Source organism: Mus musculus, chromosome 11, assembly GCF_000001635.26.
Source record: "Mus musculus strain C57BL/6J chromosome 11, GRCm38.p6 C57BL/6J".
NCBI classification, from domain to species: Eukaryota; Metazoa; Chordata; class Mammalia; order Rodentia; family Muridae; genus Mus; species Mus musculus.
This window is the reverse complement of record NC_000077.6, coordinates 102,493,351-102,507,959: the sequence shown is the minus strand read 5'-3', so window position 1 is coordinate 102,507,959 and position 14,609 is coordinate 102,493,351. Positions and strand designations below refer to the sequence as shown.

The window sequence follows — 14,609 nt, the reverse complement described above, 5'->3', positions numbered from 1 at the left end:
CCTGTAGAGGAGTTTTCTGGTGTTGTACAGAAAGATCAGGTCAGGCTCTGGCACTCATTTAATGGACAGTGTTGCCCTGTGCTTAAAGCACTGTGTAGTAGATGCTCTGCCCATGCAGGGTTATATATATCTGTTACCTACAGTACCTTCATTTTATTGTCTGAAATACTGTTTTCATTTCGTTCTAATTCCTTGGAAGTAAATATTGAACTGAAATCTTGTAATCAACACGTGGGTGTATCGGCATACATCAGGAAAGAGATTAAGGAACTTAGCTTTCTGTTCTCTGTGACATGACAGTAAAGCAAGAACTAGCTGAGGGAAAAAACAAGTTCCATGCTATCTAACACTATGCTTGTGCAAATGACATTTTCATAGTTAGTCTTGGGTTCTTTAGGAAATAAGAATAAATGTGTCTATTTTTGTCAAGCTGGATTATGCCGAGGATGCTACCGAACGGCGTCGTGTCCTAGAAGTAGAGAAAGAAGACACAGAAGAGCTGAGGCAGAAGTACAAGGTAACGTAAACAAAGTCATTGTTTGAGAAATTCATACAGAAAAGAAATTCATTTTTGGTGAAAATGGTCTCCCTGACTGATAGCATTTGTTTACATTTAATAGTGATTTGTGATAATCTTATTGCCTCAGTAAAAACTGAAATACCTACTCCATATGTATGTTGGGAAAATTGCATTAATGTTTGAAAGTATTAGTCCCAGGTAGCATACAGAAAGTCAGGTGGTTGCAGTAAAATAATGGTTGAGTCCTTGGAGGCTTTCCTTTTTAAAAAGAAAGTGGGTGATGCTATTTTGGGAAGTGGGGAGCATTCATTTTATGTGTAATGCCACAGTGTGTATAGAAGTCAGAGAACAACTTCCACCCAGAGAGCAAACACAGATCTCTGGCTTGGCAGCAGGAGGCCTTACCTGCTCTGAAGTCTCCTCTAGCCTGAGCTAAACTATTGTTTCTTGTGACAAATTAAGAATTTTCTTGTTCATTGTTAATTGCACTCAGCCCTAAAGTTCCCCTCCCCATCCCACCCCCACCCCCATCTCTGTTTCTATTTTTTTAATTTAATTTAATTTAATTTAATTTAATTTAATTTAATTTAATTTAATTTGGTTTTTTGAGACAGGGTTTCTCTGTGTAGTCCTGGCTGTCCTAGAAATGAGTCTCTGTAGACCAGGCTGGCCTCGAACTCAGAAATCTGCCTACCTCTGCCTCCTGAGTGCTGGGATTAAAGGCGTGCACCACCATGCCCGGCCTCTGTCTCTCTTTCTATGCACCCCCCCACCCCCCCCACCCCCCCCACCCCCCACCCCCGCCAATGAGGACATCACAGTGAATTCTTTTTCTCTTTAATGGGGTGGGTATGGAAGTGGTGCTTGCCACTGTATATGTAAGGAGGGTAAAGGACAACTTTGGGGAGTCAATTCTCACCACGTGAGACAAATGTGTATGGATATTTTATTTATATATATATGTCTGTGCCGCATGTGTACAGGTGGGCTTTAAACCCCTAAAACTTACAGTTCAGATGATTGGAAGGTACTATGTAGGTGCTGGGAACCAAACCTGGATTCTCTGCAAGAGTGCTTCTAAATACTGAGCCATCTCTCTAGTCCAGAATAGTTTCCTTTTTAAAGGACTATTCATAATAAACTGCAGCTTAGAACATGTAAGTTAAGCATTCAGAAATAAAATAGGCAAATTAGAAGATAAAAAATAGATCTCGGGGGGCTGGTGAGATGGCTCAGAGGGTAAGGGCACTGACTGCTCTTCCGAAAGTCCTGAGTTCAAATCCCAGCAACCACATGGTGGCTCACAACCACCCGTAATGAGATCTGCTGCCCTCTTCTGGTGTCTGAAGACAGCTTCAGTGTACTTATAGATAACAATAAATAAATCTTTAAAAAAAAAGATAAGAAATAGATCTCATTGAGATAATCCTATAGAAAGAGCTGTGTCTGCTCTTCCACAGGTCCTGAGTTCAATTCCCAGCAACCACGTAGTGGCTCACAACCATCTGTAATTAGATCTGGTGCCCTCTTGCTGGCAGGCAGAGTGCTGTATACATAATAAGTAAATCTGAAAAAGAAAATAAAGATTATCCTATAAAAGCAGTTTTTTGGTTGTAATACTTAAGGTGAAAATGGGGAAAAAAGGGATTTGTTATAAAACTAAAAACAAAACATTCTACTGTATAAAAGGGAAGTATAGCCTGCCTACTCAGTCAAGCATCTGTTAAAGGCCTTTCAGAGTCTCAGTGCTTGGAAGTGCCTATAAATTTAGCCTAGGTATCTAGACTTCCCTCAGTAGTATGGAATAGAGAAAGGGATGACATACTAGTTGAAGACAATAAAAATCTTCTGTCAATCTTGAAAACCAAAGATCTATTTCCTTTCATTTTTAAGATAGATAATAATAGAGTAAAATTAAGGTAATTATCATTTCACAGACTTAAAGATTAAAAAACAACCAAGACTGGGGTGATAGCATACCTATAAGGACTCCTGGAATCCAGGAGGTATCAGGGTGGACACCTGTCTTCCTGGCAGTCAAGTGGCAGACAAGGTTCTAGACATGATGGCACTTAGGGACAGGAGGCAGGAGAACTGCCAAAATTTTGAGGACAGGACTGACTTGGAAAACAATGCTTAGCAGATGTCCGTGTATAAAGCACATAGTACAACAACCTGACTTCATGTTACACCATGCCAGATGTGGCAGCACATGCTGTAATCCACAGGAGGCAGTGACAGGATGACCCCTGGAAGCTAGGGACCATCTAGCATGTCCATACAGTGAGAGATCTTCCTCTCACAATGTAGGAGGTGAGGATTGACACCCCAGGTTGTTCTCTGACCTCATTGCACTCACATACTTAAGCATACCTCACATATATTAAACATACACAACAAAACAAATACTTTGTTTTTTTAATGTATAGAGAGATAGCTCAGTGGTTAAGAGTACTGGCTACTATTCCAGAGGACCTGAATTCAATTCCCAGCACCCACATGGCAGCTTACAACCATCTATGACTCCAGCCCTAGGGTTCCTGTGCTATTTAGCTTCCACAGGAACTTCATGCAGGTGGTACCTTGACACACTCAGCAAGCACTCACACATATGAAATAAAAAATGGAAGATGTGCCCCCCCAAAAAATGGAAGATGCTTGCTGCTGTTTGGGGGTTCTGATGCTATCGAGGCTCACTTTTTTTGTTTTGTTTTTTGTTTGTTTGTTTGTTTGTTTGTTTGTGGTTTGGTTTGGTTTTGTTTTGGTGGTGGTGGTTGTTTAAGTCAGGGTTTCTCTGTGTAGCCCTGGTTATCCTGGGCCTGATTGCCCTCAAACTCAGAAATCGGTCTGCCTCTACCTCCTGAGGGCTTGAACTAAAGGTGTGCACCACCATACTTGCCTAGGTTCGTTTTGTTTGTTTGTTTGTCTATTTTTTAAAGGTTTCAGCCTTGGCTGTCTTGGAATAGAACTTGCTCAGTAGGCCAGACTGGCTTCAAACTCACAGATCCACCTGTCCCTGCTTCCCAAGTGCTATGATTAAAGGCATGCAACTATCCAACCGGCCTGACCTAGGTTCATTTTTAAATGAATTAGAAATTGCAGAAGAGTTATAAATCTAGAGCTTATTTTGTCTTTTTTAAGACTCTGAAATGACTGTACATGAAGAGCTTGGCATTTCCACTGCTCATTTTTAAATCCGATCAGTCGTGGGTAGAAACTGAAGGAAGGAGGCTGCAGAGACTGCTCAGTGGTTAAGAGCACTGACTGTTCTTCCAGAAGTCCTGAGTTCAATTCCCAGCATCTGCATGGTGGCTCACAACCATCTGTAATGGGATCTGACGCCCTCTTCTGGTGCGTCTGAAGATGGCTACAATGTACTCACATACATAGAATAAATAAATCGAAAGAAAGGAAGGAAGGCAGGCAGGCAGGCAGGCAGGCAGGCAGGCAGACAGGCAGGCAGGCAGGCAGGCAGGCAGGCAGACAGACAGACAGGAAGGAAGGAAGGAGGAAGGAAGTACCTATGGAGCACAGTTTGTTTACAGAACAAAATTACTAGACTACTTGACTTTCTCTTCCCTCCAGATTGTCTTACCTGGCTGATCTTTTTTAGAACTTAGAACATTTTTGTGTGTGTCTTTATTTTTACAGATTTTTAATTACCTGTATTTGCTCTGTTTGTCTGTGACTAAGTCCATTTCCATGTCTGTCCACATATATTGCCATACAGGCCCATGAAGGTCAGAGGACAATCTCCTTCTACCATGTAGGGCTCACAGATTGCATTCAGGTTTGATGCCAAGTGCTTTTATCCACTGAGCCACTATACTGTCCTATTCCTGTTTTTAAGTACTGAGCCATAGTAACATACCTATCATCCAAAAATGTGGCTGGCTGAGAAAGGATGACTGCCTCAAGGTCAAGGCAAGCTTCAGCTACATAATGAATTTTAGGTCAGCCTGGGCTGCAGTGTGAGTGACTGTCTCAAAGCAGTAACACATCCACCCTCATACATTGAAAAGGATAGCACGTCCTATAGTTACTCAAGAGTCTCTTGCTAGATAGGCGGTGCGTGTGTGTCCATAGTGCATGTGGCTGTGAAGGCAATGGGGTCAACCTTTGTGCTGTTTTTCTGGTACTGTCCACCTTGGGTTTTTGTTCTTTGGTTAGCATGACTATTCTATTCTATAAGAATAATATGGACTATCAGACTGTTCTGCTCGAGAATCTGAGCTGGTTTCTAGAACCCACAACCACCTGTAACTCCAGCTCCAAGGGAACCCATTGCCCTCTTCTAGTCCCCTTGCACACAAAACATACTTACTACAAACAAAGCACACACACATATGTAAATAAAAATAAATCTTTATGAGACTGAAGAGATAACTTAGAGGATAATAGCACTTACTAGTCTCACAAAGGACCTGAAGTCTGTTCCCAGAGTCAACTCGGCAAGTCACAACTTCCTGCAACTCCATTTCACAGACTCCTGCACACACAGTTATAAATAATTACATGTAAGAAGTAAAATAAGTAATAAATGAATGTTTTTTAATGTTGGGTCTCAAGATGTAGCTTACTTTTTTATTTTATAAACATGGAATAGGTTTAAAGGGTATTTTTTTAAATATTTTTTATTTTTACGTATTTTCCTCAATTACATAAAGGGTATTTTTTTAAAATTAATTTATTTTATATAAATATACTGTAGCTGTCTTCAGACACACCAGATGAGGGCATCAGATCCCATTACAGATGGTTGTGAGCCACCATGTGGTTGCTGGGAATTGAACTCAGGACCTCGGGAAAAGCAGTCAGTGCTCTTAACCGCTGAGCCATCTCTCCAGCCCTAAAGAGTATGTTTTAATGTAAAATTAAAAAGTGAACTAATTTTCCCCATACATAGAACATAAAATTAAACTTAAAAACATAATTTTTGGTTAAATAACCAGGCATTGAATTTGGGGCCTCAAATGTGTTAGGCTGTGTACTCGGCCACTGAGCTGCACCCTAGTCTGAGCATCCTTTTATGGCTTACAACTGAAAATCCTTAAGACTATCAAAACCCCTGAAAAAATGGTGAAGAGTAACTTCAAGTAGGCACTCAGGAGGCAAGAGACAGCTGGATCTCTTGTGAGGTTGAGGCCAGCCTATTCTACAGACTGAGTTCCAGGATAACCAGGGCTACACAGAGAAACCCTGTCTCAGAAAGTTTAAAAGGAAGGAGGGAGGGAGAGAACGAACAAACGAATGAACAAATGAGAATCAGGCTAGGAAGAAATTAACAGGCCAAAATTAGATAAGGTAACATAACGGCTGAATTTGTTTTGGATGTGGCATTTTGACCAGCTGACAAACTTTACATTTTAGTTTTAAGTTTTAAGGGGAAAAGAAGTTGTTTTCTGTGTAGAGAATATAATAGATACTCCGGTAGCTGGGACTAATAAACTATTGTCATAAATGTTGACACCACAGCTTAGCAAGTCTTAGCATCTTCAGGCAGCCCATTGCTCTCTTGCAGTATATTGCAAAAATAGTGTAAAATCTCTTAAACAGAACAGGTGGCAAAGGGGTCAAGCAAGGGTCAAGGTCATAAGCACCCTAGCTAGGCAAGACTTTACCACTGAGCTGCATACTCAGGCTTGCTGTACATACAAAGGTAATTGATTAGCAAACATTGTAACCGATTGAGATAATCATGTAACGCTTCCATCCCCTTATTAATAGGATATGTTTCACTGACTGTTTTTTTTTCTTTATGTTGAACCTTGAGTCCTTTTGGATAGATCTAATTCCTCTTGATCCTGGTTAGTATATGCTCTATTCCAACTGTTAGTTTAAAACTAAAAAAAGAATTATAATGGAGCTAGAGAGATGTCTTAACAGTAAAAGGCACCTGCTATTCTTGAAGAGAACCTGGATCCATTTCCCAGTACCTACATGGCAACTCACAACTGCCTATAACTCCATTCCATGGGGTCTAAACACCCTCTCTTGGCTTCTGTCGGCATCAACACATACATATTACATAGACATAAATGCAAGCAAACATTCAAAATAACAGTATCTTTTAAAGATGAATAAAATGGTGGGACATGATGACACAGATATTTGCTGTATGACCCTGGCTAATTCAGTAATCTCTATGTACTAGGGATAGCTTTTAACTCAAGACACTCTTGTCAGCCTGGAGTGTCTTGAACAGGTAACACCACTGTCCCTGATTAAATTGTGTCTTATATTTTGGTCAAGGACAAAATAGGGGATGCTATAGAATCTTGTCTACACTATTGCCAAAAGGGAAATAAAATTTCTCTCTCCTGAACACTTGTTAGAACACACACAAATTGTTACCCTACCAGATTTCGCCTTGTGTTCTATCTGGTTTTTACTGGTGCCATTGAATTTTCTAGAAAGCTATTTTTCTCTCTGCTTGGATAGTAGCTATCTAAATCCTACTGAGTTGGCTTTTTTCTTTTGTGGTTCTTAACAGGATTATGTTGACAAAGAAAAGGCAATTGCAAAAGCCTTGGAAGATCTCAGAGCCAACTTTTACTGTGAACTTTGTGATAAACAGTATCAGAAACATCAGGAATTTGACAACCACATCAATTCTTATGATCATGCACACAAGCAGGTAAGGAATAACTACTTGGTACCAAGGAAAAAGACTCTTCATTGTTAACAACTGGACATGTTTATGAGTGTGACTGGCTTCTTATGTCAGCCAGTCTTTATTTTTGTACCTGATACTCTTGATTTTTTTCCCATGGGAGCTTTCCTAACATAACATCCCTGACAGTCCATCACTATTTTAAGTAGCATAATGGGTTATGAATTTCTCAAACCTGAAGTTACGCTTGTGGCTTTAAGTAGTTTCTAATTTTTTTCAATATGGCAGTTGATCTGAGGACCACTGGGAGAGCTTACATCAGTTTCTCCCTTCCTCAACATGTGAAACTTTTAAAGAGTTCTCATAGATTGTGTTCTCCTGAACTCTGCATATATAAGAATTCAAGTTTTATTGTCTACTATTTTTTATCAGTAGGTCATTTTGTACTCCGTATGCCTTGAAAAGTAACTTAAATCCTGATGAAAAAATTAAAATACAATAAAATTAGACACACTGTCTTAACAACATCAAGCCACTTTGTCTTAATAAGTCTCTACCATGAGGAAATGTGAAACACCTTGACCAAAAGCAACTTAGAGAGGGAAGGGTTTGTATCCTAGGTAAGAGTTCATCACTGCTGGAAGTAAGGGCAGGAACCTAGAAGCAGGAGGCTTCCACAGAGGCTGTGGAAGAGTGCTGCTTGTTGGCTTGTTCCTCATGGATTGCCTAGTTTGCTTTTTAATAGCACCCAGAACCATCCTCTTAGACTATTAATAATCATTTCAGTTAAATTGCTTTCAAACAAACAAACAAACAAACAAACACAGTCTTTAAATGCTCCAGAACTCCCTCCCTATGTAGACCAAGCTGGTAGCCCTCCACAGATATGCAGCCAGTGTTAGGATTTCAGGATTATGCCACCATACCAAACAAAATGGCTGAGCTATCTCCCCAGCCTCCAAGTTGCTTTTTAAGAGGAAAGAATTTCTTTAAAAACAAAATATTTAAGAAAGTGCAAAACTAATTAAATTCATATTGACTAATACCTCAGTGATACAGCTCTTAAGTGTAATAGAAGTTGTTGCAGCTTGATTCGTTGATTGATTGATTGACTGATTGATTCTTGCCATTCTCATTTGTTTTCCTGTATAAGCTGACTGATTTGTTCCACTACTCTACTCGATTACAGTAGTTATCAGCTTGGAGAGAACCTGTTCCCCAGGGGCACTTCAGAGTTGTTGTCTGGGTACATTTCAGGTTGCTTTAACTAAGCAGTGGTATTTTTGAGATCAGGTGAGTGGGGTCCAAAGATAATGTTAAATATTCTACAGTGTACAAGAAGTACCTCAAAATAAAGAATTACCTGGCCTAGAATTACAGTCTCTGGTACTGAGGTTAACTATTGAAAACCTTGAAATGGATGATGTTATTGTTTCATGTTCACCTAGCACAGATCATAATTATTTTACATCTCTGGTGATATCATAAGCATTTATAAAGAGCTCGTCTAGACCCAATATGTTTACTTAAATTGTTTTCGATAATCAAAAGTATAAAATTAAGAATTGAGCAATCTGAGGAGATGATTCAGATGATAAAGTACTTGCTGTACAAGTGTGAGGGCTGGGTCAGATCTCTTAGATGGTGTGGTAGCATACCTGGAGTGCCAGGAGCAAGTTGACTATCCAGACTAGCCAAAATGGAAAGAGTTAAGTGAGAGACCCTGCTTCAGTATATAAGGGGGAAGGTAATTAAGGAAGAAGACACCCTCCATCAACCCTGAGCCTACACCATACACATACACCAAAGACACAGAACTCTCCTCCCCGGTATTTTATCCTGGCACTTGGCACTTTGTAAAGCGCTGTATGGTACTGTAAATCCTGATCCCTAGCACCCATGTACAGAGCAGGATGGCAGCCTGTACCTATAATTTCTGTGCTGGAGAGGCAGAGGCGTGAATATTACAGGTTCTCTAACCGGTCTAATTAGCAGGTTCAGTGAGAGATCATGTCTCAAAAAACAAGGTGGAAGGTGATAAAGACAACTGACACCCAACCTGTAGTTTCCATATGCACAAGCACAAACATGTACACATGTATGCATATACATATACCTACTACATGCATGTATAATAGATAAAATTATGAGTTTCTTACAGAGAACTCAAAAATACTGTCCACTAATACAGACTGTGATTGAGAGCCATGGCTTGGAAAGACCTTTAGTTGTGTCATTCACATGCATGTCAGTTCATCCCGTCACCTGAGTCAGAAGTACACTCTCGATGTTGAAAGATCTACGTGTCATGGCGTGAGCCTGAGGCTTCAGTTTTTAGTAGGTGAAGGCAAGAAGATTTTTAATTTGAAGCCAGCCTGGGCTACATAGGAAGAAGTTTCTGTCTCTAAATACAAAGCAAAACAAAAAACCAGTTGTAGTATGTATGACTTTGGTTTTTTGTTTTGTTTTGCTTTTGTTGAAAAGTAGAGCACATCACCGTTCTTCGTGTTCATGTCTTTCTACAAACTGTAGAATCTCAGGACAGCATATTATAAAGAGCCTTAAATGGCTTTTATTATTCCAGCTCTTTTCTCCACTCATTCCTTCCTTCCTGTCTTTTTTTTTTCTCTTTCAAGAAAGGGCATTTGCTCTTGTTCTTCTCTTGCCTTCTTGTTCCCACCCTTGTTCACACACACACACACACACACACACACACACACACACACACACATGCTCATGGCTGGCCTCTACTCCTCTACTCTCTCTTTCTTGCCTCTACTGCCCTCTTGACTCCCCTCCCCATGCCCTGAATAAACTCTATCCTATACTAAAAGAAAAGAGGAGAAGAAAGGGCATTCGCCGCAAAACCATGCTGGCCTCTAGAGTCCCTTGTCCACTTCCCTCACCTTGCCTGGCCTCTATTAAAAATTGTAAGGAACTCTCAGTTGACTTTGCTACAGCACAGCTAAATCTCAAAGGAGATAGGGTCATGTATTTTATCCTCTTCTGTGGACATGAACTTACATCTGGTCCTGCCATTTTTCAAATTGGTGCTCTAAAATCATAAAGGCACCTTGTGCTGCCTTCAAGCAAGACACAGAGGATTATTATGACTGAGGTAAAAGGTAAGTACTTTACTCCGTGGTAGTCCTAGCTTTCATCTTCCATCAGAGGTTCACCACTAACACTTTGGAGAAAAGCCTTGTTACTGGCAAACTAAAGTAGGCAGGTCCTGGGAAATACTGTACATTTCTTAAGGTCCAGTTTCTAAAAAACAAGCAGCAGCATGGTTACTCTGATTTGTGGTTTTTTTTTAGGGAAGGAGAAAGGACGCTTTCACATGCCTCTGTTTGCCAGCTTTTCTCACATTCTCCAAGACTTTTGTGAAGTCGTTAATAAAAAAATAGAGACTCGGCTTAAACTTTCTAAGTGTAAAAGTATAGGCACTCTGATTCTAATTCGTGTATTCTGTTTTATTACCTTTTGAAATCTGCATTGATGAAGCCAACCATGCTTACAGAAATAACCCACATGTGATTACTTACTAAGCTATGACATGCCTGAGTGCACAGTAAAACATTGATTGTGTCCTAGCCCTGTCAGCTTAGTTGTAAGCTACAGTTAAATATGAAGCTTAAAGTCTTTCCATCCCCACTTCCCTGGCCTTTTAATTATCTTCCATGCTGATAGATGTAAAAGCCTCAAATTCAGACTGCAGGGATCTTTTTCCCAGAGTGAGTCTGTAGCAGCATTTACTAGTGAATACTGGGGTTGGAAGGGTAGCTCAGAGGGAATGTTTGTGTTCAAAGACCGGCTTGCTCTTCTGGGCTGCAAAAACAACAAGAAAAGAGTAAAGCACCTTACTGTCACACGTTCATCTGTCACTTCCTGTTGGTGTCACCAGAGATGATTGCAATACAATAAGTGGAAGATCAAAGCTCACCTCAACAAATCTATTTGGCTTAGTCTTCCTGATGTTAGTTTTTCCACTTAATTTTAATCTGAGTCATATACAGTGACATACACTTGTAGTTCCTGAGGTAGAAACCTAGAGCTGTCTTCTGCAGCATGGCAGTCAACTGTCTTCTGTGTTTCTGTTGATTGACTGGTTTTGGTTTGTTCTCGTTGCTGCTGTTTAATTAAACACTTATGGTGATGTGGGATTACAGATATAAACCCACTGTGCTTTGAGGCCCATCTCTCAAATAAAACAAAACACCTAGAGCTGCTCAGTAAGTCAACCTTTGATTCATCGTGGACTGTTTAATGCCATTGGGACTATATTTCAGCAAGCCTTGATTCCAGCTTAGTAGTTGCTGTCTCTCACTCACTCTCCAAATAAACAGCTGTATGTTCCCATCACCCTGTACAGTCTGTGAGTCATTGCCAGATTCCTTTAAACACTTGAGTTGTCACTCAGACCTACTCAGTGTTCCTTCCCATGTCCCCAAGTTCTGACTGACACTGGGCACACTGGAGCAGTCTCCGACCCTCCTGTGTTGGGCTCACTTCCTTGCAGTCATCTGATCTGATTGCTGTAACTTGGCATTCTACATCAGCTTCCAGTATTTCCTTTATTTCTCCTCTCAGAGAAAAGAATGCTTTCAGCATTCCTCTTTTTTTTTTTTTTAACCGACTCTAGTATCAAAACTTCTGTACTTTTTACATGTTCTGAAAAAAACTGAAGACTTACTTAACAATATAAATATCTGTTTCATCTGTGAATAGTAGTAGTTTCTGAACTTTGAAACAGCATGCTCATCACAGCCAGTAGTGATTTCACTGATTGGATTACACAGACTAGATAGAGGCTACTAATGCATGGTTACCCTGATACTCTGTACTGGCTGGCTGGATCTTTGACGGTGTTACCTAATCATAGTTGGTTGTTTTCATACTTAGTATTGCCAGAGAGCTGAAGTGTTTGGGTTTCTCTTGTTACTCAAAAAGGAATTGGGCTCTGAATTACAGTGTTCTGAGGAACAGTTTGCAGGCCGCCGTGCTCTCGACGCTTCACTGCTTGCTGACTTTTTTTTGTTTTGGTTTTGGTTTTTGTTAGTTTGACTAGGATTTGTTTCTGCAATTCAGTTCTCTATGTGGTGTGTGTGTGTGTGTGTGTGTGTGTGTGTGTGTGTGTTAAGGGATCAGAACAGACATAACCAGTTGGTTGAGGGAAAATAATCCTAGGGCCAAAGTTAAACAAAAGTAGCTAACTATCTAGATCATATAGCTGTGAACATATTCCATGTGTGTGTTTTGTTCGTATTGTTTGTCCTTAGAAAGCCATATAAAGTATCCTGAGCTGGACGTGGTGGCGCACGCCTTTAATCCCAGCACTCAGGAGGCAGAGGCAGGCGGATTTCTGAGTTTGAGGCCATCCTGGTCTACAAAGTGAGTTCCAGGACAGCCAGGGCTACACAGAGAAAAAACTCTTGTCTCGAAAAACCAAAAAAAAAGTATCCTGAATCCTAAAGCTTCATAAGTATTGACTTAACACAGTTCCCCTCTCAAGTAGTTAGTTACAGTGTTGAAACAGAAGTGTAAAGAGAAAAATGTGTCTTGGAGCTGTGTGCAGCTGTGCAGAGTGAGCTGTGCTGGGTTTGGAGTCTATCGCTGGGGCCATTTTCTTTGGGACTTCATAGTGAATGGAGTCATTTGGTCACTCTCTAAAACTTGATCGTGTTTTGATATTTTCACCTACTAAGAATAGGTTACTTGCCCAGTAATCACAACCTAATTAGCTTTGGAAGAGTGTCTATTTACAAAAGCTATATGCTTTTACATGTAGTTGATGAAAAAAAAAATCAAGAGCTAGTATTGCAGGTAGACTACATATTCTCTTATTGTGCATTTCTAATTGTTTCTCATCTTAGCACACAACTGTAATTTACGTAAAAACCAGCAACCGTGTTCATGTTCTACTGTTTCAACTTGGGTTTTTTTGTTTGTAAATGTAAATTCATTTCAGTCATACACTGTGATAGTAATTCTAAGATGAATCGTGTATTCTGTTGTAGTCTGAAAGGTTAAAGCAACCCAACTAAACACTTATAAGTGGGCATGCTGTGTGTGAAGAGAGCATTGAACCAGATGCTGGTGCATGCATGACAAGTCTAACCCTGCGGAAGGAAGGTAGGGTTCAAGGACAGACTGAGCTACATAGGGCAGAGTGCTTGCCTAGCTTGTAGAGGCCCCTAGATGGAGTCTCCAGTGGGTGAGAGGACGCAAAAGGTCCTGTGCTCTCTGAACTGCTCTAGTTCGTCCAGTTAACCTTGAAGCTCTGCAGTATTTCCCTGTCACCAGTGAGTACTATCCTGGATGGTCTTGTCCAGAAACACCAATCCCTGGAACTTGAATTGGGTACAATGGCCAAGTACTTGAGAGGTTGCTTCAGTTTGGCAGAAGGCTGCCACTGCTACGTTATAGGAAAGGGAGACATAAAACAGCAGGGAAGCGAGGCCTGGGTTTGGTGTTCTAGGACTGTTGATAGGAGAGGACAAGGAATGTTTACAGGTTGAAGGAGGTCAGAGCATCCATATCCAGGAAGTGACTGAAGCATAGGAGCCTCTCCATGTTTTATCTCTAGCTCTGCTTGTGGCCACACAAGTTGCATAGGAAGGGGCTGGTGAGATGACTCAGCAGGTAAGAGCACCCGACTGCTCTTCCGAAGGTCCTGAGTTCATATCCCAGCAACCACATGGTGGCTCACAACCATTCGTAATGAGATCTGACTCCCTCTTCTGGAGTGTCTGAAGACAGCTACAGTGTACTTACATATAATAATAAATAAATCTTTAAAAAAAAAAAGATGCATAGGAAGTCTGCAGTCTGTCTTCAATTCACTGACTTCAAAAAGAAGAGCAACCAGGTGGTCTGTACTCTATAGACAAGTCTCACACTCAGACCTCTGCCTGCCTCCTGAGTGCTAAAGGTGTGCTCCACCAATGCCAGGACAGAATTTCTTACTTAAAAAGAGATTTCCTTTAAATAGTAGCTAATTTTGGTGTGTGAATTTTTTTTTTATTATTTTCAAGGTTTTTGTTTTGTTTTGTTTTATGATAAAGTAAGAAAGAAAAGCAATATGAGCAGTTGTGACCTGCTAGGTGCTTTGTTGTGGTTGACAATAACTATAGAGCCAGCCTGGGGAGGTCAGTGCTAGATGCCCTTTCTGAAAATAAACATAAAAAGAGGGCTGTGGGCAGTTTAGTTGTACAGCACTTGCCATGAGTAAGGCCTGGGACTGAAATATTAAAAGGAAAGGGTGTTAGGTTGGCATTTAATCTCATAAACCTATTAATACCTCATTCTAATTTTACAGTGAGGACAGCTGAGGCTGTAAGGTAGAGACTTGGGTGACGTGATGAGTGGCTTGACCTGGTCTTTCTGACTGAAGCTGTGCTCTTGCACCTTTCTGAAAGACAGGAGCAGCTGCATTGAGAACAGAACCTGACAGTCACAGATGAGAACTAGGGCAAG

The 14,609-nt window shown here is 40.6% G+C and overlaps 1 protein-coding gene across 14 annotated transcripts in view; it reads left to right on the top strand.

Moving 5' to 3' along the window:
* Gpatch8 (G patch domain containing 8) overlaps positions 1-14,609 on the top strand; it is an 80,481-nt gene that overhangs the window by 48,432 nt on the left and 17,440 nt on the right. For all 14 annotated transcript variants that reach the window (XM_017314538.2, XM_006533251.2, XM_030245975.1 and 11 more), the window contains 2 exons: positions 431-517; positions 7,014-7,157. In XM_017314538.2, the coding sequence (XP_017170027.1) occupies positions 431-517; positions 7,014-7,157 (231 nt within the window). The remainder of the gene's footprint in view (positions 1-430; positions 518-7,013; positions 7,158-14,609) is intronic.